This window comes from Lutra lutra, chromosome 1 (genome assembly GCF_902655055.1).
Source record: "Lutra lutra chromosome 1, mLutLut1.2, whole genome shotgun sequence".
Classification (NCBI taxonomy): Eukaryota; Metazoa; Chordata; class Mammalia; order Carnivora; family Mustelidae; genus Lutra; species Lutra lutra.
The window spans coordinates 214,461,530-214,485,425 of record NC_062278.1 but is presented as its reverse complement, the minus strand read 5'-3'; the positions used below and the strand labels follow the sequence as shown (position 1 = coordinate 214,485,425).

The 23,896-nt window shown below is 59.9% G+C and overlaps 2 protein-coding genes and 1 long non-coding RNA gene across 4 annotated transcripts in view; 1 reads left to right on the top strand and 2 right to left on the bottom strand.

The window, feature by feature from the left end:
* NFIX (nuclear factor I X) overlaps positions 1–19,104 on the top strand; it is a 69,365-nt gene extending 50,261 nt beyond the window's left edge. Inside the window, 5 exon segments of the mRNA XM_047700943.1 lie at positions 1,302–1,424; positions 3,835–3,920; positions 3,922–4,014; positions 11,607–11,699; positions 16,206–19,104. Coding sequence (XP_047556899.1) covers positions 1,302–1,424; positions 3,835–3,920; positions 3,922–4,014; positions 11,607–11,699; positions 16,206–16,220 — 410 coding nt within the window. The 3' untranslated portion in view covers positions 16,221–19,104.
* LOC125083946 (uncharacterized) lies at positions 3,487–16,232 on the bottom strand. The gene is made up of 3 exons (XR_007122415.1): positions 16,063–16,232; positions 9,021–10,546; positions 3,487–7,402 (listed from the first exon to the last, which is right to left on the bottom strand). It is a non-coding gene; the product is annotated as an uncharacterized LOC125083946 (long non-coding RNA).
* On the bottom strand, positions 18,834–23,892 carry LYL1 (LYL1 basic helix-loop-helix family member). Of its 2 annotated transcripts, none has more exons than XM_047700960.1 (4): positions 23,756–23,892; positions 22,435–22,805; positions 22,260–22,351; positions 18,834–21,418 (listed from the first exon to the last, which is right to left on the bottom strand). In XM_047700960.1, the coding sequence occupies exons 2-4, from the start codon at positions 22,764–22,766 to the stop codon at positions 21,003–21,005; spliced, it is 840 nt and encodes a 279-aa protein (XP_047556916.1). In that variant the 5' UTR covers positions 22,767–22,805; positions 23,756–23,892; the 3' UTR covers positions 18,834–21,002. The 2 variants fall into 2 exon arrangements, with proteins under 2 accessions (XP_047556916.1, XP_047556909.1); XM_047700953.1 differs by having other exon boundaries at positions 22,435–22,787.
* Positions 23,893–23,896: the final 4 nt, after the last annotated feature.

Below are 23,896 nucleotides of genomic sequence, written 5' to 3'. Positions count from 1 at the left end.
TTTTCTCAGCCTCTGCTCCGGTGCCTGCCATTTATGCTCCTTCCAGCTGTCCTGCCACAGCACGGCCCCCAACATCCTGCAGCACCCCCAGCTCCCCTTGCTTTCCCCTCTTTTCCTCCGCCCCCACCCCTCGGTGTGTTTCCCGGTGCTGCGACAAATCGCCAATTAAGCAGCCAGCTGCAGGACAGGGAACAGCGGGGAGGCGCTGTGCGGCCACAGGGACAGCTGTGCACAGCTGGTGGGGGTGCTCCCCACCCCCTCACTGTGCCAAGCTATCAGGTGGCACACAGCTGCCGCCAGATAACACCTCTGCTGGCGGCTGGGAGTTCGCCCTTCCCCCACCTCTTCCCTCCGCGGTTAAGGACTGCAGCCCCCCCACTCCCACTCAGACAGAGTCTGTGCCTGAAAGACGGCAGCCGGCACATCCGCTACACTCCATCTGAGCCCTCCAGCCTCAGCTAGGACAGGGGACAAGCTCCCCTGGAGGACCTGGCCCAGGGCCCCTGCTGTTGTCAGAGCCTCCATGGGACATTCATGCTCTCGGGGTGCAGAGATGACTCGGTTGGCAGCATCGGGATCCTTTAGACAGAGCTGCAAGGCAGGGGGGACTCTGTGCCCCTGTCCCAGTGAATGCCACCCCATCTCTGGCACCAGGAGGAGAGCAAAGCCCCGAAAGAACCATCCATGCAGCCGCCCAGCCTCTGGATCCCTGGCAGGGGGTTCCTTTCCTGTCCCGCTCTGCCCTCAAGTGCCCAGCCAGGTCCTCTGGTCCCTCCAGGTCCTCCTGCCTCTCTCGTCAGGGCTATGTCACCCCTGCAGTCCTTCCCAAGGGCTGTGGCTTCTTCCTACCAGAGCCTCCCCCAGTCCAGGGCCCCACCAGAGCAGACCCCAGCCCATTGCTCTTCTGGGTCGACCCTCACTCTGAAGCTGGCTCCCCGGGGCTCCTCCTGCACACCTTCCCCACTCCCTGCCCCCGCATCCCACCCTTTCATCCTGTGCTCTAGGAGCTCATTATCTGCTCATCAGGGAGCTAAGACGGGCCCTCTTGCTCGTCTCTACCCTGCGCACCCGAGGGTCTCGTTTTGCTCTCCAGTCAGAGCACCTGTAGCTGGCCAGGCGGCACACCGGGCCTAAGAACCAGAGCCAGAATGGGGCAAAGGAGGCAGGAAGGGGGTGTGTGGGGGAAGGGATAGCCGGGAGTGGGCAGAGGAGAGAGGAGCTGGCTGCTGGCTTCCCACCTTCCCTTGCCTCTCACCCTGGCCCAGCTAAACCTGCCCTGTGTTGCTGATTCCTCCCCCCAGGCCCGGGCTTCTCTAAGAAGTCAGGAAAGCTGGACTTCTGCAGTGCCCTCTCCTCTCAGGGCAGCTCCCCGCGCATGGCTTTCACTCACCACCCGCTGCCTGTGCTTGCTGGAGTCAGACCAGGTGAGAAATGGGGGCCTGGCGGGGGGCAGTGGGGGAGGCGGTGGAGGCGCTTAGGGGCAGCTGGCCAGGTGAAGGAGCTGGGGTGTCAGCCCGAGTGACAGCCCCAAGCTCTCTGAGTAGGCGGCGGTCCGGCGGAGGGTGGGCACGGGAGTGGGCCTCCCTCTGCGGCAGCCCCTCCTCACCTTGTTCCCAAGCAGCCTCCCACTTGCTTTCTCACTCCCCATGTGCACATCTGTACATGGGTGCATGTGTGTGTGCTTGCGCGCACGCCTGTGTGTGCTATGCAGCATGGGGCCTGTCTCAAGGCCCTCCCTGACCTGCCTTCAGTGACAGAGGCCTCAGATCTGCTCCTGCCCCCTCTCCTTGCCTCCTGCCAGTGGTGGGCGGGAAAGCACAAAGGCTTCTCCTTCTGTCCTCCTTTCACCTCTTCCATCCTAGCTCCTGGCTGAGCCTGGGGTCTGATTTCCCAGCACCGGGGGTTGGTCCCTGTGGGGCACAGACTGACACGAGCACTCAGCGGAGCCCAGGCTCCCTTCTCAGGCCCTCCCTGCCCTTTTGCCACAAAAGTGAAGGGCCTAGGTCCGGGGCTGGTAGCCCCTGGGCTCTTCTCCAGGGAGAGGAGCAAGCCCACTGCCTTGGGTGGGCTCTCTTGCTTTGGTCTCGGGAGCCGGTGCTTGGTGGGGGCAGGGTGGGGGGGACATCTCAGCGTTCTGAGGGGACAGCATCCGGCAGGAAGTGGTAGGAGCTGAGTCCTCAGCCTCCCCATTCCCCTCATTTTGCTTTTTCCCTCCCCTGGTACCCTTCTGGCAGAAAGAGGCCTGACCTTTTTCTCTGCCTGCCTGCCGCTCTGTGGGCTTGTCTGTAGGACACAGAGAAGAGTGAGGTTTACCCTCCGGCTTCCTACTCGGGGCCTCCTGGCTGAGAGCCCAGAGGCAGCCTGCGCTGGGGCAGGGTGTGGTGGCCAAGGTGGGGGCGGGACCCCAGGCCCTCTCTGCGCAGGCAGCAGGAGGCAGCAGGCACCAGCTCCGCTCAGCTTTATGAACTCCAGAGAGAAGCCAAGTTTCCTCAGCCCCCTAATGAAACCTGAGAGCAAGAGCGAGCTGATTGGAAACAGACCGGAGGGGGAGGACTGGCCCAGGGAAGAGCTGGGGCCGGCGCCGGGTGCGAGCTGTGTGTGTGGGAGGATGCGTGTGCAAGGACCCACGACGGGTGGCGGACGCGCGCGGGAACGCGGCCTGGGCGGCAGCGGCCAGAGCCACAGTCCTGTGCGTGCAGGAGCCGGTGTATGTGTTTCAAGGGCTCGTCCTGCACAGGAAAGGGGCCGGGGCCCTGTCTCCAGCCAGAGCCTGGGACCCCTTGGTCCCTTCTGTCCCTCCCCAGACTCACCCCTAGGCCCTGGACAGGGTGAAGCCGGTGAGGCCCTCCCCACGACAGACTCCCAGGAGGCCCCAAAACCCTAGTCATCAAGATAAATAATATTTAATGTAATAATTGAAACGGTTGCAAAACAACATGCGAGGACAGCTATCAGCATTTTAAACAAAAAGATGGGGCTGGCCTTGCACTTGCCCAGCCTTGCCGTGTTCATGTCACCCAAGCTCCAGCCCTGGTTCTAATCAGACTTGATGACAAAGATCAGCAGCCTGGCTGACCAGCCCTGGTTTGCCAATTTGACTTTTTATTTTAAAAAAGTAGTAAAAAAAAAAGATTTATTTACTTAGTTGGCAGGAAGGGGCCAAGGGGAGAGAGACAATCTCCAGCTGACCTCCCCACTGAGTGCAGTGACAGGGTGGTGCTCAGGGTCACAACCTGAGATCCCGATCACTGAGAGTCATGACCTGAGCCGGAAATCAAGAATCTGATGCTTCGGGGCACCTGGGTGGCTCAGTGGGTAAAACCTCTGCCTTTGGGCTCAGGTCATGATCCCGGGGTCCTGGATCGAGCCCCGCATCGGGCTCTCTGATCAGGGAGCCTGCTTCCTCCTCTCTCTCTGCCTGCTTCTCTGCCTACTGTGATCTCGGTCTGTCAAATAAATAAATGAAAAATCTTTAAAAAAAAAAAAACTTTTAAAAAAAAAAAAAAAGCATCTGATGCTTCACCGACCTGAGCCATCCGGGCTGACTCCCCAGAGTACGGCTTGTGAAAGTATTGTTGTTAAGGACAATGCCTTACCTCGATTGTCGATTGTCGAATTATCTGGTGCTGCCTTAACTTTCTCACCAGAGCCGGTGCCTCATTCTCCTACCCCTGGTCCTGGCCTGATCTTAACCCCATTCTCCCTTTTCCTCTGGCTCCTCAGGGCTGTGTCTGACCAGCATCCCCCCACACCCAACCAACCCCATCTTCCATGCGCCCCCCCCTCTGCCTCCTAAGACCTGACGCCCTCTTCTTCCTGCCCACCTGCGCGCAGGGAGCCCCCGGGCCACGGCATCGGCGCTGCACTTCCCCTCCACATCAATCATCCAGCAGGCGAGCCCGTACTTCACGCACCCGACACATCCGCTACCCCACCACCCACGGGCAGGACTCGCTGAAGGAGTTTGTGCAGTTCGTGCTGTGCTCGGACGGCTCGGGCCAGGCCACCGGACAGGTGAGTCCACAGGCCCCCGGAGCCCTGCCACAGCTCATCTCTGCATCTGTCCGTCTGTCTCGGGGCTCACAAGGAGAGGGTCCAAAAGCCAAGAGCCCTCCTAGGGCTGAGGCAGCAGAGGGCCGGTAGGTGCCAAAACACCTCCACTTCTGGATCTGGGGGTAGGGGTCCATGTGTAATGTCAGGGCCTGTCTGTCACCGTCCAGAGTTGGGGACGAGGGGCAGTCGCCGGGCCCGCCTTGCTCTTGCTCGGGCTCCTTGCCCTCCCCTCAGTCTCTGTTCCCACGTAAGAGTGTGTCCGTGATCTCCTCCAACCCAGCCTGGGCTCCTGACCTCGTAGCACCCCTCTTAAAACCTCAGGGCTACAAGGAGTGTGTAGGTGCTAGACCGAGAGTTCCTTGCCTGGCACTATTGAACTCTGGGCTGTCCATTCTCTGTTCTGCGGGGCCGTCCCGGGCACTGTGGGGTAGTAGGCAGCATCCGCGGCCCCACCCACTAAATAGCAGCTGCACCCATCACTCCCAGTCCTGATGACCAAGGATATTTCCAGAGTTCAGCGTGCCTGGGGGCATCACCATTCCCTGGTGAGAAAGCCCTGGGTGGAGCAAGGCCCTCCCTCCTTCCCTCGAGCTGTCATGGAGTCTCCTGTTGGCAGAACTCTTAGCAAGAGGTTCCCAGGTCTTGTTTTTGTTCTGGAGGGAAGCCCTTCTTGCTCCTCAGCCTAGGAGAGATGCTGGTTGCCCATGGAGTTCTGCTGCCCCACTGCCCTTCTCTGTCAGCAAGCTCTAGGGCCCCGGGCCTGATGAGCAGAAACATAGGCCACCAGCAAAGGCTTATCCAGACAGTGGTGGGCCAGAGGTGACCCTTCAGTGGGACAGTGGTCCTCTCTAGTCCCTGGGAGAGCACTCGGGTTGGGACAGGCGGTCTCTAGACCTCTGGGAAGGTTCTAGAGTTCCAGCAGCAAACGGCGCTGTGAGAAGGTCCAGTCCCTCTTTCCTCGAGCTGGTACAGCCTGGAAACCCGTGTGTGAGAGGTCGGGGGCAGGTCGCTCAACGGCACGTCGGTGGGAGCGAGAGGCGTTCGGAACCCCTATGCCAGAGGTGGCCAGGAGAGTGGTGGGCCGGCCCTTGGCACACGCCAGTGCTGCCCTAGGGCGGCCTGTACAGAATGGGCATTTGCCTTACGTGCTGGTGCCATTGATTTGGGGCAGGGTTATGGCTCAGCCTCCTCGCTCTTGCTGTCCAGAACGGAAGCCGGTCCTCTTCCCTCTCTCCTGTTCTCCCTCCTTCTACTTTCCTCGTCTCCTTTTTCCCCGTGAGGTTCTCTCTCGCTGGCTCTGCAGCCCCTTAGCTCACTCAGAGCCTTGCCCAACCTCTCTGGACAAGCTCTGTCCACTTTTAGGGGCATGGAGTGGGAAGTGGCCATGACCTCAACAGTACTACTGTCCTTCAGAGACGACAGCAGCGTCTACGGGAGCTACAAGGCCATGTCCCAGCGCCCAAGGGCCCTGGGGTCTGGAATATGGATCAGAGAGTCCGGGAACCCCACCTTGCCTGCCTTCTCACCCACAGAGGCAGCTGGGGTTTGGAACCAAAATGAGGACTGACCTGAGGGGCCAGTTTAGCCCAAAGAGCCAAAGCGAATGCACAGGATCCTCGGGAGTATGGGTCAGTCTGTCCTTAAGCCTCCTGATGATGGCTGGGTCCTGAACCTCTCCCTTGACTTGAGCATTCAAGATTAAGGGCTCGTCTGGTCCTTGCTTGCTCCGAGTAGACCGTGGATAAACACTGCAGGCAGGAGGGCGAGCAGGCAGTCTGGTTAAACAGAAGAGCCTAGCCCAGCTGGAGAGCAGTCTCTGGGTTTCCTCTCCTCGGCCTGTTGTTCCCAGAGAGAAGGGCGTGTCTTCAGTGAGCCTGCTCTCTGGGGCTCGGCTGCAGGCTCTGGAGGATGCGAGCCAGAGGCCCCAGGCTCTGCAGCTGACTTGTTGACCAGCAATGGCAGTACCAGGCTGCTCTGGGTCCATGGCTGCCTCCAGAGCAGAGGTTCTCAGCCTTAGCATGCACGAATCACCGGAAGGCTCGCTAACACACAGGTGCCTGGGCCTCACCTGATTCTGATTCCCCAGACCTGGGTGGGGCCGAGAATCTGCATTTCCCCCCAAGTTCCCAGCCGATGCTGTTTCTTGGTCGGGGACCCACTTTGAGAACCATTGATCTAAAGCCTGAAGGAGTAAATTCCTAACATCTTTGAGAATGTGAAGTTACAGAGCATCTTCGCAGAAAGAAAAAAGTACGCATACAAAATTTTTACGATTTGCAAAAGGGTTTCCAGGCACCACCCCCGTGCTCATCCTCGGACTACAGCAAGAGGCCCTACTTGAGAAGAGCCAGATCGGTAAAGGCCAAGGCCAAGTGGACACGCCACTCAGAGGAGACGCAAAGGGCAGGAGGATGCCTGGTTAGCTGTGTTTCTGGCAGAGAGAAGAGGCCACCAAGTGAACCGATGGAGAAGTCACAGGGCCGGATAGCGTGACCCTGGGAGGCAGAAGACGGTTTGTAGGTCAGCCTCAGGCATCAGCGCTGGAGCCGCCAGGCCTCGTCTTCATCTGTCTGTTGAAAGTGAAGAGCTATCCCATCTCCAGGTTCCTTCTAGCTTTTAACTCGTGAGGTTTCAAGGCACCGCAAAATCACAAGACCTCGAGATTTTTAAAACCTCAACTTGAACTCCAATCAGAGCTGAGATACTGTAGCCTGGTTGGAAGTAGCTTCCAGAAACTAAATGTTGTACATCAGCGGTGTTCGATGTCTGGCCGTGTCGGGCTGGGATTGGCTTCATCAAGAGCGATGAGTGATTTAGGTCCTCGTGAGGGGGAGACAGGGTCTTGAGGACTAGAAGGAGGCACAGGCACCCTGTAGGAGCAAGGGCTACCCGGAGGGCCATGGGTCCCAGCCCCTGGGGAGAGGGGTGGCAAGCCCAGGATGGCGCAGAATAAAGGAGTGAGGCTGTGATCTCTTGAGACTTGCATTTCCTGCACTGCTGGAGGAAGGCAGTTGCGTATTTCTGAAAGGGCGCCTGGCACAAAGGGTGCAGGACGCAGAGATCAGCAGCCCCTGCCCTGCTTTTGCCAGGAGAACCTCTGAGTGGGCAGTTAAAGAGCCAGTCAAGGGAACCATTTGGAGAGACAATGTCAGACCTAGGTGCTGGTCTTTAGCGGGTGATGGGAGTTGGTGGCCAGAACTCAGAAGGGTGTGGCCGGCACAGGTCAGATCTGGGCTCGATGTTTGAAAGTTGCAGCATGTCTGGGCCACACAGAGGTGGCTGTCCCCGGGCTTGCTGGGGAGCCTGGGAGCAGCCTGCTTCAAAGGCTACGGTGGAGGTCACGACCATCCTAGGAAAAAAAGGCAGAGAGAGAGATGGATGGTGATTTAGGGTATCTGGCTGGTCCCAGGTTGGGGATGGTGTTTTCTGAGCGGACTTAAGGGGTGTGGGAAGGGGTGTTGTAGACAGAGGGTTCTGCAGTGAGCACGTGTACAGCCCCCAACTGCTTAGGCTATGTTCTGGAAACTCCACTTTGTTTGCAGTGGGAAGTACCTTGGGAGGAGGTGAACGTAGAGGCATGAATGGTGGAAGACCCCATCTGGGCTCCACCACAGGGGCCTTGAATGCCCAACCAGGGGGCTCGTATTTGATGTTACACGCAGTCACATCTGTGGGAGGGGAGGGCAGTAGCCTGAGTGCTTTTGGATTTGGGGATGAGGGGTGGGATGAGCCCACTGGAAAAAATCCCCAGGATCCCTGGAGTGAGAGAGACATGATTGTGAATTTCCGGCCTCACCAGTCACAGCTGGGTGACTTTGGATAAACCACTCAGCTGCAGAGCCTCAGTTTCCCCAGTTGTGCAAGTGGGGAGAATCAAGTTTCCCTTCAATCAGGGTTTCCCAGCCACGGCACTAGTAACGTTTGGATTGTTGGGCCTTTATCCTGGGGCCATCTCGTGCCTTGTGGGGTGTCTAGCAGCATCCCTGGACTCCGCCCCACCCCAGATGCCAGCAGCACCCCCAGAAGTGGTGCTACCCAGCATGTCTCCAGATGTTGTTAATGCCCCCTGCCGGGCAGAATCCACCATATCACCCCCAGCCCAGACAAAAACTGCTGCCTCACGGTGGGTGGGGTTGGGGGAGCATCGGTCACCACCTGGGTAAAGTACGTGGTACGGAGCCGGGCGCCGAGAAGCTGAGTGTCCTTAGAGGACACTGTTAGCACAGGGGAGACCCCTTGGGAGTCTCGTGGTCCTAGTCCAGTGGAACCAGTGAGGATAGAGGTTGGGTTGGCTGGAGACATCAAGGGGGTGGACTCCGTGGGGTTCGCCCACTAACAGAAGGGGCAGCACGGGAGCCTCCTTGAGCCTTGCACCTGGGTGGCTGGGGGGCAGAGCTCTGCCCCTCGGGAGAGGGGACCGTTTAGGACGCAGAGCTCTAGCCCCCCACCCTGAGCCCAGGCTGCAGGTGGTCATCGAGAGCGCTGCCCAGAGCTCCAGGAAGCTGTGCCTGCAAGAGGCCAGGGACCTCTGCCCCTCCCTGGGGCCTCCGTCCCCGAATCCCAAAGGCTGATGTGCACAAGGCGTACACGGGGCTTAGGGAGGAGATTCAAGTTTGAGGCAGAAGAGGGAATAGAGCCAAGCAATGGAGCTGGCGGCCAGGTTCCCAGGCTTCGGAGGGCCCCGTACAGGGAAGTCCTCTCCAAGAGCCTCGGGACTGCGGCTGGCAACAATGGATTTTCCTCTTGGGCCGTTCTGTAGAAAATGGGCCGGCAACCCACGATCCTCAGGCTGCCGGAGTCCAGGGCAAGACCCCCAGCACGCGGCGTCTCCCTGGGCTGTAATGCGGGGTAGACGCCCGAGGGCCTGTGGTCCTTGGCTGGGTCGGCCAGCCCCAACCCAGGGGCCCGCAGAGGGGAGGCCTGCGTGTGTTTTCGGGGACGGTGGGGGGTGAGCTGGCGCATCTCACCTGCTGAGGCAGGTCTTCCAAGAGCACGAGCGTGCTAGGGGCAGCTGCTTAGGTGGCGAGATGGCATGTTTTGGTACCTAAAACATGTTCCCTAAGAAATAACAAACCACTCGTCGGACACCCCCTTTCGTCCCTCCCACAACTTCAAAAGAGGACCACAAAAAAAAAAAAAAAAAAAAAAGAGAGAAACACCTGAGAGACCAAATAGAAGCCTCACACCCTCACCCACCCCGTGCCCCGGAGGAGACGACCCCGTCCTGCATCTTCCACCGGGAGCGCCCGCTCTCAGGAGCGAGCTGGCGTGGCCGCGCAGGGGAGCGTGTGTCTGTGTGGGATGTGCCTTCATGCGTCACTCTATTTATGTTGTTCGCAGCCCAACGGTAGCGGCCAGGGCAAAGTCCCGGGGTCATTTTTGCTACCGCCGCCGCCTCCAGTGGCCAGACCTGTGCCCCTTCCTATGCCTGATTCCAAATCCACCAGCACTGCCCCAGACGGCGCCGCCTTGACTCCTCCATCACCTTGTAAGTAGTGACGATGAAACCGAAACCACAACGCCCAGCATCCTGGCCCATCCAAACAGTCTCCACGGCAAAAAGAAAAACCCCTGCCCACCCACCGCCAGAGCCCCCCAACCCAGAGCGCATGGAGCCTCCCACCCGGACAAGAGCAGAGCTGAGCCCCCAGTCACGGCCTCCGGGGCCTCAGTTGCACCAGCCAGACCCCACGAGCCCCCCTGCCCACCCGCGGCTCCTAGCCGGGGGGCCCTGGCCCAGGCCCCTCCCGGGGCGGGAGGGGGAGCACAGTGGGGCACGCAGGCCAGGGGTGCTGGCCAGGGTGGGAAGGGGGCGGGGAGGCGCAGCCATGCCATCTTCATGCCTGATTGCTGTTTTTTTCATTTTCGTTTTTTGTTTTTTGATTTTTGTGTTTCGTTGTGCCCCGCTACACCAAAAAATTTAAATGTGACCACAAGGTGACGCCACCACCATCCCCTTTTGGCCTTGCCCCCTCACCTCCATTCCGGGGCCCTTGGGCCTCTAACTGTACAGCAGGCCGGCCCTGACCTCCTCCCCTTCAATCTCACATTTGGTTTCTCGTTGTTCCTCTTTTTTTTTTTCTTTTTTCTTTTTTTTTTTCCTCCTCCCATCCCCCTCCCTTTCCCAGGTTGACTGTTCCAAGGACAAGGGAGGGCTCTGGGCCTCGGCTTACTTCATCTCTTTCTCTTCCTCTCTCTCTCTCTTTTAACCAATGACAAATTTTGTTAAAGGGAAAAGAAAAATCTGAGTTGAGAGGCCCAAGGTAGACCCGACGTGTGAAGGACAGGAGAGGTGGAGGGTGGGCGGTGTGCCGTCTGCGGGCAGAGGGTGGGCGCTCTGGGGGCCGGCAGACCCCAGGCCAGGACTGCCTGGTCCGCAGTGGGAGGGGCGGCCCATCTCACTTTCCTCCGTCTCGCGCTCTTTGTTGCCTTCTTTCTCATGGTTTGAGTCTTTTTCCCCTCTCCATCCTCTTCATGCCATCTTCCTTCCCATCTGCATCCGCCATAAGACACGAAGTCATGGTCATGGTCATTGGAGGTGGGCAGGGTGGGGGAGGATGCGCCAGGCGGCAGAGTGGCTGGGGGGGGGGGCCCTGGACAGTATCTGGTGAGCTGCAGTCCCTGGGGTGTATCTGGTAGAGGTGTATGTGGGGGGAATCCCTGGCAGCCTGTGACACTCTTGTTCCTTCTGGGGACATCCACCCTGCTGGGGGTGCACAACCCATTCCCTCCATAGGGTTCCAGCCAGAAAACCTGAGAAGAGCTCAGGGGTGTTGGGCTGCCTGTTTGTCCCTCAGGCTCCAGAACTGCTCATGGGCCCCCAAGCCCTGGGGCTCTGCCACCTCCTCCTGTGCTTTGGCCTGTGTCAGGCCCTGGGGACCGTGGTACCACAGGCTCTGGCTCATGCATCAGAGGAGGAGACCGCCTGCTGGGTCCAAGCTGGCATCCAGCTCCTCTCTCTGCCCTGTCCCATCCAACTCAGCCCTCCACTGGACCCCTGCAAGTTCCCTGAGCCATCAGCCCCATCCTTGGGACTACCCAGCGTGGTCTGTGATGCAGCAACCCGGCCTAGCTGCCCTGGTCGGAGAGGAGGCCTGGCTGAGCTGGCCTTCCCTGAGCAGGGTGGGACCGGTCCAGCTGAGCCCCCAGCATCCCGCCCTCCCAGGCTCCCTCTTCCAAGACCCAAGAGAGTCCGTGGGAAAGCACGGGTGCCTTGCTTCATGGGGGCTAGCCTCAGACCTGCTCGGTGCCTGCTTTGGGGTCACAACAGGGTCTATGGGACCTCAGCTAAAGCCTCCAGGGCCCCTCCCACACTCTGGGCCAGGAGAGAGGACATCTGGCTGAGGTGGAATGCTAGGGGTGGGGAACAGTGTGTGCTCCTGGTCAGTGAGCGGGTGATGGGACCCCTCTGGCCTGTCCTTCCCACTGCCAGCCTAAGCCCTGGCAGCATGGTCTAATCCAGTCTCTCCCTCTCTCAGCAGCCCCGAAGGGCAGTGCCCAGGCAGGCCCCAAGGCCTCACGGGGTCTCTCCCTCTCTTCCCTGCTCCCCACAGCATTCGCAACGACAGGCGCCTCCTCTGCCAACCGGTTTGTCAGCATCGGACCCCCGGGACGGCAACTTTCTGAACATCCCACAGCAGTCTCAGGTAGGAGGCTCCACCCGCGATGTGGATGTGGGCGCAGGGGGAAGAGGCAGGGGCGGGGGCATCATGGGCGTGAGGGAAGACGCTGGCTCCTTGAGGCCAATCCGGGAGAAGGGGCTACGGCAGGGCTGGAGGGCCCAGGCTTTTGCAAGCCCAGCTGAGCCTGCCTCCCCAGGCAGCCCCCAGGTCCCCTAGCTAATCAGCTAATTGGATAATTAGCTCTGACAGCCCGGGCCCTGGGGAAGGCGGCCAAAGACCTGAGGCTAGAGGCGCTCTGGGCCAGGCCTGGTGGTAGCCCGAGGCCCCGTCAGGAAGAGGACAGTCTGCCTGTGGCTCTCCTCCCTCTCCAGCTGGAAGCCCTGGCCCCCAGCCCTCCCCTTCTTCCTTGGCTTTGGGTGGGCTGGGCAAGGGGTGGAGGAGGGACAGAGCCGTCCTGGTGGGCTGATTGCCCAGAGACTCTGGCACCCAGGGTAGGGCAGGGCCTGTTGCCACCCTGGAGGCCCCTCCCTCAGGTCCCCATGAATCCCGTTAGAGGGGAGGCCGGGCTGTTGGAACCTCCAGTCCAGCTCCCGCCCGTCCCCAGCTCTCACAAGGAAAACTCCAGCCCTCCTGCTGGAATGCCCTGGATCTGGTTTTGTACAGGCATCTGTGCTCTCGCACGCACGTGGGCCCCCTCCTCCCTGTGCCTGTCCCCCAGAGGCTGCGACTAGCTCACAGAGCCCCGGGGCCTTGGGGTGCGGGGAGGACCCACCTCAGGAGCAGGGTGGAGGCCGGTTTTACAAAGCCCCAGGCTTCTCGGAAAGGAACATGCAAATAATCTTTCTCTTTTGCACATTTTACCAAAACACCACCCTGTGAGCCCAAGGCCTGGAGGCTTTTTCTCCGCCCCAGGAAATCCACCCCAGCCCAGAGCCCCAGGGCCACCTCTTGCTGCTCCTGCTCCTTTACTGCTCTGAGGCCTGAGTCCAGAGAAAGTCGTTGGATGGAAGTTTTGTGTGTGGGTTGAGGTTTTGTTTTTTTTCCCTTTTCCTTTCCCTCCCTCAAAAAAAAAAAAAAAAAAAAAAAGCCAAAAAACTTTGTCAAACTTCAAACTTCAGAGCTCCCTAGTGGCAAGGAGGGGAGGGGAGGGGAACTTCAACCCCCTCCAGCTTCCCACCCCCCCTTTCCCCAGAGTCACGTCTGACCCGTCTGGTTTCCAGGAGCAACCAGACATGATGTAACACCCAGATGAACTTGAACTTGGGGGTGTTGAGAAGAAAAACAATGGCTCTGAGCAGGGGCTGGAGCCAGCCCCCTCCGCTGCTCTGTGCCAGGGAGGCCGAGAGAGAGCCCTGCTGGCAGAGGGCGGGAGGGGGTGCCAGAGGAAGGGACAGCAGGCGGGCCTCCCCTCCTGGCTCTGGGCTGGCACCAGGCGGCAGGGCTCCATCGCTCCTGCCCGCTTGCCCTCTCTCCCTCCCTCCCTCCCTCTGCCTCAGCGCCTGTAGCTCTGAGCTCCCCATTGCTGGGTTGCTGGCTTGCTCTTGGGGACCACTGCCGTGAGTCCTCCCCGCTCACCCTGTTTCTGCCTGCCTCCGTGTGCTTTACCTTCTTCACTTTCTCTCCTCACTTTGCTTGGACTTTGGGGCCAAGGCAGACTTTGAGGCAAGTTTGGGAAACAGTTTTTCTCCCCCTTGTTTTGCAAAGCAGCCCGAGCCCCGGGCCCCAGCAGGCAGGTGGTGTCTGGGGGTGATGGTGGGGGAGACTGGAGCCGGACAAGGCCCACACAGCCGAGAGCCCTTGGGCCTGGGGGCAGGCAGGCGGCTGCAGCGGGCGCAGGGGGTACAGTGGGGGGCGGTTTTCCACAGTAACCAGTGACTTAGCTGATCTCGGGAGCACCAGATGGAGAGGAGAACAATAGAATGAGGGAAGAAAAGAGAATTTTAGGCAATTTTGTCATTCCCTGGATAGCGCTTTTTACTTAGTTTTAATCAGTTTTGGACCTGGCTCAGGAAGCAGAAAGGGTGAGCAGAAAAAGCACCCCCCTCCCCGGACCTGTGTGGAGGCGCTGGGGAGCTATCCTGGAACCACCTTTGTCTGAAACTCCAGGCCTTGAACTGAGGTCTTCCTGGTCTGTGGGGCGGGGTGGGGGGGCGCAGGAGGGGCTTCCCAATCTGAGCACTGGTGGTTTTCCCCCTCCCGTGCAGCTCCAAGGGAACCAGCCTGGCGCCTTGGCTTGGTCCGACAAAGAGGGGCCAAGCGGGCTCTCTTATGTCCCCGTTGTCACCTGCCTCCTTTCCCTTACAGGGAGGGGGCGGGCCAGGCTTCCACAGCGGTGCTCTAAGGGTTCCTGTGTTGTCTCCCCTTGGGAAGGGGGTCCCAGAGAACACGGAGGCCTTAGACCGCAGGGATAGGGGCTCTCCCAGGCGGCTCCCTTCTCTGGCCAGAACTGGAAGCCTAGCGGCTGGCTGCTGACTCCGCTCCTGCTGAACTCGGGGTGCCTTCGGCCTGGGTTTCCCCCATGCAGTGCCAGGTATCCCGTGAGCCTTCCTTTAAAGACCTGTAGTTAGTTGATGGGGTTGGACCTTGGGCAGTTCCTCCAGGAGCTCCGCCACAGGAGGGCAGGTCTCTGGGTGTGGGCCGGCACGTGGCAGGAAGTTGGGCATCTCTGCCCACCCAGTAAATGCCAGCAGTACCCAGTCATTGTGACAACCCCAAGCCCCCATTCTTCCAAATGCCCTCCATCTGCACCATCCAGTGGGGCAGGTGCTGGCCATGTGTGGCTGTTGAAGTTCAAATTAAATAACAAACTAGAGGGGCACCTGGGTGGCTCAGCCATTTAGCGTCTGCCTTCGGCTCAGGTTGTGATCCCAGGTTCCTAGGATCAAGTCTCACATCAGGCTCCCTGCTCAGCGGGGGTGGGGGGGTCTGCTTCTCCCTCTCCCTTTGCCTCTCCCTCTGCCTGTATGCATGCTCTATCTCTAATTTAAAAAAAAAATGTAAATAACCTACTAGAGAAAACTTTAGTCCTCAGTAACGGCAGCCACATTTCACTTGCTGAGATGCCACATGTGGCTCGTGGCTACCACACTGGATAGGGCAAACAGGGAACGTTTCCATTGTTGAAGAAGGTTCTAAGTAATCTTCCAGGCCCTTTTAAACACTACAACTCCATGTGTTCATCCCTCAGTAGAAGACTGCCCGTGGTCCCAGACCAGAGCCTGAGGGGCGGGTCCAGCCAGCGGGCATAATCTGTGCGGCTTAAACAAGTGGTTTAAACACTGACAGCTTTCACATGCGATGCCGTCAGGACTTCTGGCTTCTTTTGAAAAGCTGGCTGATCTCGCTGCCCCGGGGGCCTCACTTTGGTGTGGCAGCCTTGGCCCTGGGCTCCCTGAGAGGATGCCACGTGTGGCGGGTAGGAACATCGACTTGGAACCTTCCCCTGTGTCTGAGTCCTGGCTGGGCTGTGAGGGCAGACCATGTAGCCTCGGTCAGGCCAGCCCCACTCTCCGCACCCGGCTCTGTGTGGGCTTGGAGCACGGGTAGGATGGGTTACTACCTAGTGCCAGCTCTGTGGTTAACCCTGCTGGGCATTTCAGATCTGTGACCCAGAGCCTGGGAGATGTCCCGAAATACATTTTCAGGGACCCTTTTCTGGCCCCAAGGGTACTAGTAGGTCTGCACAGGTCCTGTACACTGGAGAGGAGAAAAGCTCCCTTCCCTCCCCTCCCCCGCCGCCCCTTGGCCACAAGGTGGGGCCGGAGCCTTTGATGGAGGGCATTGCCAGGCCGCCCAGCCTCCGGGTCAGGTGTATTTTGTGATGAGGAGCCACCGAGACTGGTTTGTGGGAAGGCGGCTCCCCCTGCTGGCACCCTGAGGGAAGCGCCTCCTGCCCCAGGGAGACTCGGGTCCTTCCCCCTGCGCCAGGTGCCCCAGGGTAGAGGATCAAGCACACTGGGCTATGGGGCCCCTCCCCCAGGCCATGGACTGCTAGGGACTGAAGCCATGTGCTGCCCCCCCCCCCCCAGCCTTTCAGCCTGTGGGACCTTGGCTGGGGAGTACAGACGGAATTTCTGCTTTTAATCCAAAGAGACAGAAAGAAAACTCAGCAAGAAGCTGAGCCTCCCCCACCCCACTCCCAAAACCCCTCTGGGGACAAAAGCTCCAGCCTGGCATCCTCCCCACCCTGCAGGACCCATACAAAAACCTAAACAATTGGAAACATGGCCAGATCCCAGGTCTGTGCCTGTGCCAGCTCCAGCCATGGGGGTCCCACCCGCTGGGCACAGTGCCCACGGGAAGGCCAGCTGGACCCTAGCACTGGGGGGCAGGGTCTCTTGGGGGCGACAGGATTCCCATAGGAGGTACCGACAGAAGGGGGATGTACCTCTTCGTGTTGGTGTCCTTGGCTCTGCTGGAGGTGGTCCCTCCAGGGGCCTTGGGCTCCAGCCTGCGGTCTGCGGACCAGGTGGGTGCAGAAGAGACTCGCCCCTGCTATTCTCAATACGGCCTCTTTTTGTCCCATTTCAGTCCTGGTTCCTCTGATAAGATCGACAAAAAGAAATGACAAAATGTTAAGAAGAGGTTCCTCAAACGGGGGGAGAAGAAATTTGAGACGTGGAAAAAATCCCCCAGCCCAGCCCCACCGAAAAGCAAAAAATTAGACGTCGTCAGCCACTCAGCCCTTCTCTCCTCCAGCCCGGGGAGCCCTGCAGGCCCCCAGAAAGCAGCCCAGTTCTCGGAGAGCCCTCGGAAGAGGTCTTGGGGGAGCTGTGCACCAGCAGCCAAGCAGAAAGAAAACATGCAAACGGACTCTGTTAAGTAGAGGACAGAAAGAAAGAAAGGATGCAGCAGAACTGCCTTTCTCCCCTCCCTACCCCGCCCCGACCTTCCGGGGAAGGAACAAAATCAACCCAACAAAGAAACCAGCACAGTTCTAAAGGGGCCTGTCCTCCACCCTCACCCTTCTTAGGGGAACCCCACCCCCAACTCGGCCGGAGCTTCACTAGGGAGCCCGGAGGACAAGCTTGTACAAATGATGGGGGGCAGATCCAGAGGGTTTCTCCCTCCGGACTCCGCCCCCTCCCTGCCTGTCTACCCCCCCCCCCCCCCCCCCCCCCCCCCCCGCCCCTACTGCCTTGGCCTCTGGCTTCTTCCCCCAGCTGCTCTGGACTAGGTGAGGCCGGTGCCTTCCCGGTTTCCCTGCCCTACCTTCAGGCTACAAGCCCCTGGGGCGGGGGCAGGGAGAGGCCCCTGGAGCTAGTTTCTTGCTCCTGCAATGGAGGGTGTCCTGTCACCCCACCCTGAGCTTCGGGGTTAGTTTCAGGGCCCCAGACCCCTCTGTACAGTCCATAGGAAAAAGTCGGAATGCTACGACAGCCCGTCCCAGCCTGGGACAGGCCCCCTCTTCCTGCCCTCTGCAGGCCGGGAAAATCACTCTCTCGCCGCGCCACGAGTGAGGGGAGGTGGGCCCCAGGGTCGCCCCCTCACCCCAGCCCCGCATGCAGGTGCCCTCGCTCCGCCCCACCGGTCCCTGCCCCTGCCCCTCACACAGACAGCCCTGCTGTGGCCGGGCCGGAGAGTGGAGCAGAAAGGGGACCCCGGAGCCGAGCGAGGAGGACGAGGCAGCCGCCACTGCCACTGGCTAAGCCGCCCACCTGCGCTAGGTAGGCGTCCTGCTCGCCGACTTTCAGTTCCTTTGGAGGGTGTTGGGTGTTGTCCTTTTTCACAAGTTTTTTTGGAGCTTTCTCTGTCCCCCCAACCCCACTTTCTCCACCATATGGGCCTCTTGGCCACTTCTCTCTGGATTTCAGCTGTAATGTCTTTACTCTTTCTTTAGGGGTGGGGCATTCATTGTTTGGGTCTTTTGCCGTCGCAACTGGGAACTCCTCCATTTGAGCAACTTGGGGACAATTTGGTAACACACCACAGGAAGTAGCTCTCCCCCCTCCCCCTGCAGCCCCTTCCTCCCCCACCAAGGGATGGTTGGGGACCTGTCCAGAGGGTCTTCCGAAGCCCCCTGGGAGGGAGGGAAGCAAGAGCATGCCCAGCCCCCCTCCAGGGTGTGACTTGGCCCCTCTGGCTTGTCTTTCTGTGCCTTACTCCCTCCTCCCTGCATCTCCCTTCCTCGGCCCCCTTCTGGAGTCCTTGTGCCTCTCTCTCTCTTTCTTAACTATGAAAACACAAAGCACAGGTCAGGATCCTCTGAAAGTCAGTCAACCCAACATTGCACCGTAGGGGTGGGTTGTGGGCTTTATTTATTGTGAATCTAGTTTGTGAGGCTGTGGCCCCAAGCAGGGAGGGAGGGAAGGAAGGAGGGGAGGCAGCTGGCTGGGGAGGCGAAGAGGGCCCTGACCTGGGCCTGAAGGGGCCGGCGAGTGGTGCCTCCTCACCCGGAAGCCGCCAGGTGGCTGGCCCCAGCAGTGGCTTTTGTTGGAAGTTGAGCGAAGGCCCTCCCCCGTCTGCGTGCAGCCCCTGGGGAAGACCGGGACTGAGAAGCAGGGGTTAGGGGATCCCGCGGGAGCCGGGGGTGGGGTGGGGCGTGGGGAGTAGGGCGGGGGGGTGGGGGGCCGGGTGGGCCGGGCGTGACGCGCGGTCAAAGTGCAATGATTTTTCAGTTTGGTTGGCTAAACAGGGTCAGAGCTGAGAGGGGAGCGGAAGGGACCCCCTGCCCGGCCGCACGCGCCCCTTCCCTCGAAGACAATCGGGGCCGCGGGCGCGCTGGGCCCGCGGGAGCCGGGGTCTGCGGGGCGCCCGCCCGGGCGAGGTCGGAAGCTGCAGGCCAGCTGGGCCGGGGCGGGAGCGCGCCCGGCGGGGCTGCCCGGGCGGGCAGGGGGGTGGGGGCCGCTCCTTTCCCAAGTGTCGTTGTGAGGGGGCAGGCGAGGGGCGACGAGGGCGACAGGAGATGTGGGGACGTGTTAGAAGAGAAAAAAAAAAACCCACAAAAAATATATATGGGGGAAATGAACTTTTTTTTCATTGAACCAAGTGCAATGCATCAGAGAGTTTTCCTATCTTTGTATGTTAAGAGATTGTTAAGAAAAATTCTATTTTTGTTGTAATGTCCTCGCGGCTCTGGGGACGCTAAAAGAACTGGGCCTGCCCCGCCCTGCGCGGGGATAACGAAAGCTGAGTGTTTTTTCCTTTTTTTTTTTTTCCGTTCGTTTTCAGTTTTTTTTTTTTTTTTTAAGTCGTTTTCCTGCGTTGACGAGGATGATCTGGGGTTTTTATTTGTTTCGTCGTTCGTTCTCGGTTTCGGTGGGAGGGCTGAAGGAAACGTTCACATTTTAGAGTTAAAAAAAAAAAACACCTGGACATTAAAAAAAAAAAAAAAAACCACAAGATCAAAAAGGAAAAGGACGAGAGAAAATTATTTTTAAGATAATTCAACATAAAAACCCTGGTGCTTCTTACATTATAAAGTACGTTTTAAAAAAAAACCCACAAACTATTATACATAAGTTTATGAATCAATTAAATATCCTGCACTTGTTAGGAACACGCATATCCCTTCTTTGTTGAGTTTAACGGAACGGGACAGCGGCATACGCCCGGCGGCTGGGCTGCTCTGGCCGCGGGTCTCCCCGGGCGCCCCCTCCCCAGGGCCCAGCGCCCCCTCCTCGCCTCATCCCCGTCCGGGCACGGGGGCGCGGCGGGGGGGTCCCCAGCCCCTCCCCCGCAGAGGTCAATGCCAACGAACAAACGTCCCCTCCCTCCCTCCCTCTCCGCCCCGAGCGCCCTTCTTTGAGCCAGACGCCAACTTGACCCTCACCAGCATTATCAGGAGCGCGCTCAGCAAGTTGGTAGTTACCCCCCCCTTTCCCCGGCGCCCCCGACTCAACATCACTCCTTCCACCCCTACCCCTATCCCCGTCACCCACCGGGGAGCACGAGGAAGGCTCGAAGCTCCAGGACAGGACCAGCCAAGCTGACAGGTCGATTCGCCCAGGCCCGCGCCCGCACGCACGCACGCACACGGCCCCGCACACAGCCCCACCCCACCCTGCAACCAGCCCCGTCGACTGCCTTACACACCCGCCCCCGCGCTGGCCGGCCGACCTAGTGCCTTGTTCTCACCCCCGTGCTGGCGGAGCGGACGCCGCGCTCTGGGTCCCAGAGGGGCCGGGTGGCTCAGACGACCCACCATTTCCTCACCCCGACCGTGCTGAACGGACCCCCCACACGAGAGAAAATAAAGGAGCAATAAAGTCACGAGAAATTTCGTCCCCCAATCGAGAGCCCGAGGGGTACCCCAGCCCCGCCTCTGCTCCCCCCACCCACCCACCCTCGGGGCGCCCCCCTCCCCCCCCAAGCCAGCCTGGGCCAGCCCCGCTTCGGCCCCTCCCGGGAGATCCGTGCGCCCGACCAGCACCAGCATCGCGGACCGCAAAGGCCGCCCGTCCCGTCAAACAAGTTTCTTCTTAGGCTAAGAAACGCAGTATATACGAGTATCTCTATATATAGTACTAATGGATTTGGTGTGCTTCCCCCTTAGCGTCCCCTGTCCCTCCGCTCCTCCTCCTTCAGCCTGGTCTCCCCCTCTCTGCCCTCCACCCCCGTCTCTGCACTGAGATACATAAGAAACAAGGGTAGTTTACTGTCTGTTTTGTTTTCTGGGTTTTCAGTGTCCTAGCGGAATGCAAGTAGGCAGCCAGCCCGTATGTTCCCTCTCCGCCCCGCCCCGCCCCGCCCCCGTCACTGCGCTTCTGTTATACCATCTTTGCCTGACTCTCTCCGGCTTCTCCATTGAATGGCTAATGTGTATGTGAAATAAAGAAATAAAGAAAAACAAAAGTAAGAGCGCCCGAGCCTTCGATAACGCCTTCATCCGGGGACTGGTTCGGGATCGGTGGGTGGGTCGCCGCGTCGGTTCTGCGCCTCAGCGGACGCGGTCATGGAGCGTGTATCCATGAGTCTCCAGGAGGGGGCGCCAGTGAGAAGGGCAAAGACTCCCCGGTCCCTCCCCACCTCTCTCGGTGACCCCAGCCCGGAAAAAAGAGGCACCACTTTAGTCCGATGAGCTGTCTGCCATATTGGTTCCCGCACCTCGTCCCTAGGAGGGAGACGCGGGAAAGCCTATTTCCAGCGGTTGGGGGGTGATTTAAAAAAAAAAAATTAGAAGAAGAAGGTGGTCTGCTGGGGGGCCCCCTGGGGGCGACAGTCGCCCTTCCAGACCCCTGGGACCCTTTTCCCCGTTGGGGACGTCCTCACTGTTCCCTCTTCGGGGGAGTTCGCCCCAGAGCAGGCGCAAGGCAATCTCCGCCCTTTCCTCGACAGCCCTGGGCTGAGTTCCCGGTGACCCAAGGCTCAGAAGCAACGCGGCGTAGGTCACCGCACCTCAGGGCTCACGGCCGCTCGTTCCGTCTTGATGGGCCGGGCCGCCCCGTCGGTACTGCCGTCGGGGCCCGCCGGGGGCGCGGGCTGCGAGGGCACTGCGACCTCGGCCCTGCGACAAGGCCCGCGGCGGGCGCCATCGTTGGGGCCCCGATGCGCGGGTCTTTTGCGGGACCCGGACGGGGCGGGGCCTGCGGCCAGAGCAGCCGCCTGGTCGCGCAGCAGCCGCACCAGGAAGCCGATGTATTTCATGGCCAGGCGGAGCACCTCGTTCTTGCTCAGCTTCCGGTCGGGCGGGTGCGTTGGCAGCAGCTTCCTGAGCTCTGCGAAGGCGCCATTCACGTTCTGCTGCCGCCAGCGCTCCCGGCTGTTGGTGAACACGCGCCTGGCCACCTTCTGGGGCTGGTGCCCTGCGAACAGGAGGGGTTGGGTTGGCGCCGTGGCCCAGGAGGCGCCCCCTCCTGCCCTTGCTTCAGGCACCCAGAGCCCTCGAGAGGGGACTTCCACATAGGCGGTGGGCTGGGGCTCCCTCCATCCAAGGGATCCACAAGCAGGACCCGGGCATATCTCCCCTGCTAGTGAGCAACACGGCTCCCCCCGCCCGCCTCACCCCCGCAGCCTAGACGAGGACATCACAGGTCCCCGCTGCAGACAACTGAGGCCTTCTGTATCTCTGTCCACACCTTCCTGTCAACAGCTGAGATTCCGAGAGACATGTGTCCTGTTGGCTGTCAGTCGGGGGAGCTGTCCCTGTGGTCTTCATTCTGGAGCATGCCCCTGTATGTGGCTGGAGGTGCACGTGGGTCTGAGAGGTCCCCTAGGGGCCAGCGTGGTCCTGTCCTGGGAGAACTCCTGGTATACCTAAAGGGCTGTGGTCATGTCTGATTGTTGCTGGGTGGTTGTGGTCGTGTGGCTGTGGTTCTGTGGCTGACTCTTGTGGGGCCACGGTCCTAAGTGATTGTGGTTGTGTGGCTGTTCCTTGTGTGGTTCTTGTCCTGTGGCTGTTTCCTGCGTGGCTGTGCCTTCTAGTGGGGCTGTCATCTTGTGGCCCCCATGCCATGGTGCATTATGCCACGACTCTTGGTGGCTTGTTGGGTGGCTGTGGTTGTGTGGGGCTGGCCGCGGGTCTGCGGTTTTGCACGTGGGTGTAACCTGAGTACTGGAGGCCTCGTGTGGGCTGTCCTGCATGTGTCCCTGTGGCAGACAGGAGTCCCGGCAGGTGGCTGTCTGTGCACACAAAGTCATACTCACCCTCAGCCAGCTCCAGCTCACAGTGGCTCGGTCTCCGCTTCAGCCGGCTGCTGGGGAAGATGCCGAAAGCTCCTGCCGGCCCAATGTAGAGGCTGTAAGGGGTCGTGGGTCACTAATGCCTTGTGGGCAAGGACCCTGGCCCTGGATTCCCCCCAGGTCCCAGCCCTTCACTGACCTGTTGAGGAAGGGGTCAGGGTGATAATGCAGGGCCAAGGGGGGTGGGACAGTTCCCAGGGCAGAGAGCTGCAGCAGCGGGGGTCGCAGGGCGCTCAGCTCCGTGGTGGCCATGGTTACCCCTGGGGGCCTGGTGTGGCCCAGGCTGATCACCGGCACGCCAGGGGGCAGCCTTGGGGGTGAGGAGCCTTGGTGGCCCATCTCTTTCACCTTCGGCGGCCCAGGAGAGGCAGGCTTGGGGGGCGGAGCGGGTGCTGGGCTGGGGGCACACACCATTTCGGCCTTCTCAGTCATGGTGGGGCCCACCTCTGCCTGGGCCTGGGGCGGGCACATGGACCCCGAGGGGGTGCTCACCTGTGGGAGGGAAGGAAACTAGTGGGGAGGGAGGAATCAGATGCCAGCACATCCCTTAGCCCAACAGAGCCCTCAAAGGAGAGTGAAAGAGTGGTGGTGGTGGGGGGTTTCCCTGCGTGAAGGCAGGTGGGCTCAGAAACCACCAGGACATGTGAGGGGGATGTGACACAAGGGCCAGAGGTAACTAGCGGGTCTCTGGGCGGCCCTGAGCTCAGCAGGGCCATCTCTGAGCTGTTTGTGACCCACAAGGACCTCAGTTGCCCAGCTTCTGAACACATTTCCCTTATTCCAGAATCCCTTCTCGGCTGGAGTCTGGAGAGAGGGGTGAGGAAGGAAGCTGGGATGGAGCCTGTGTCCCCAGAATGACCCTGTAACCCTTAGATCTGATCTTGAGACCCTCATTGATACCACGTGACCTTAGAATCCCTCTATAATGGACTCTAACCCTTCACCGATTCCCTGCCTCAGCTGACCATGTGGCACTCAGCTATGACCCTGGGGGCTCTTCTCATTGCCTCCATGTCACACCCTGAAAGTCCCCCATAATTGCTCCATTGACTCCCACCCCCACTGAAAACGTCCCCCTTACTAGACCTGTAACCCTACTGCTGACGCTGTGATCAAAAATGCTGACCCAGGATCCCCACTGCCCAGTACCTACAGTCATGTCCCAATCCTTCTCTGGCCCTCCCTGATGTCCCCCACGCCCCATTTCCTATCCCCATCCCCACCCACGCCTTTGCACCCTGGCTTAAACGTTTTGGCCCCATGGCTTGGAGTGTCCAGCAACTTCTGGGACTCCTGGCTCCCCTGCCCCCTCTTCCTAGGTAGATAGGCCCTGGGGAAGCTGACCTGGACTTCCACTAAGGAGGTGCCCCCATGAATGAATGAATGAATGAATGAACCAATGATCAAATGAATACAGGCACTCCCAGGATCCCCCACCTTCAGGCGGACTCCCCTCTTACCCCCGCACTGGTTCTGCTGTTTGGTGAGTGCCCTGGCTCTGTCCTTCAGGGTCGGGAGGCGGTTGGGTTTCAGGCCAGGCTCCGTGGCCCCGATCCGATCCCGCCTCTGCGTTCACGGCCGCTGGGAGCTTGCCGCCCCCT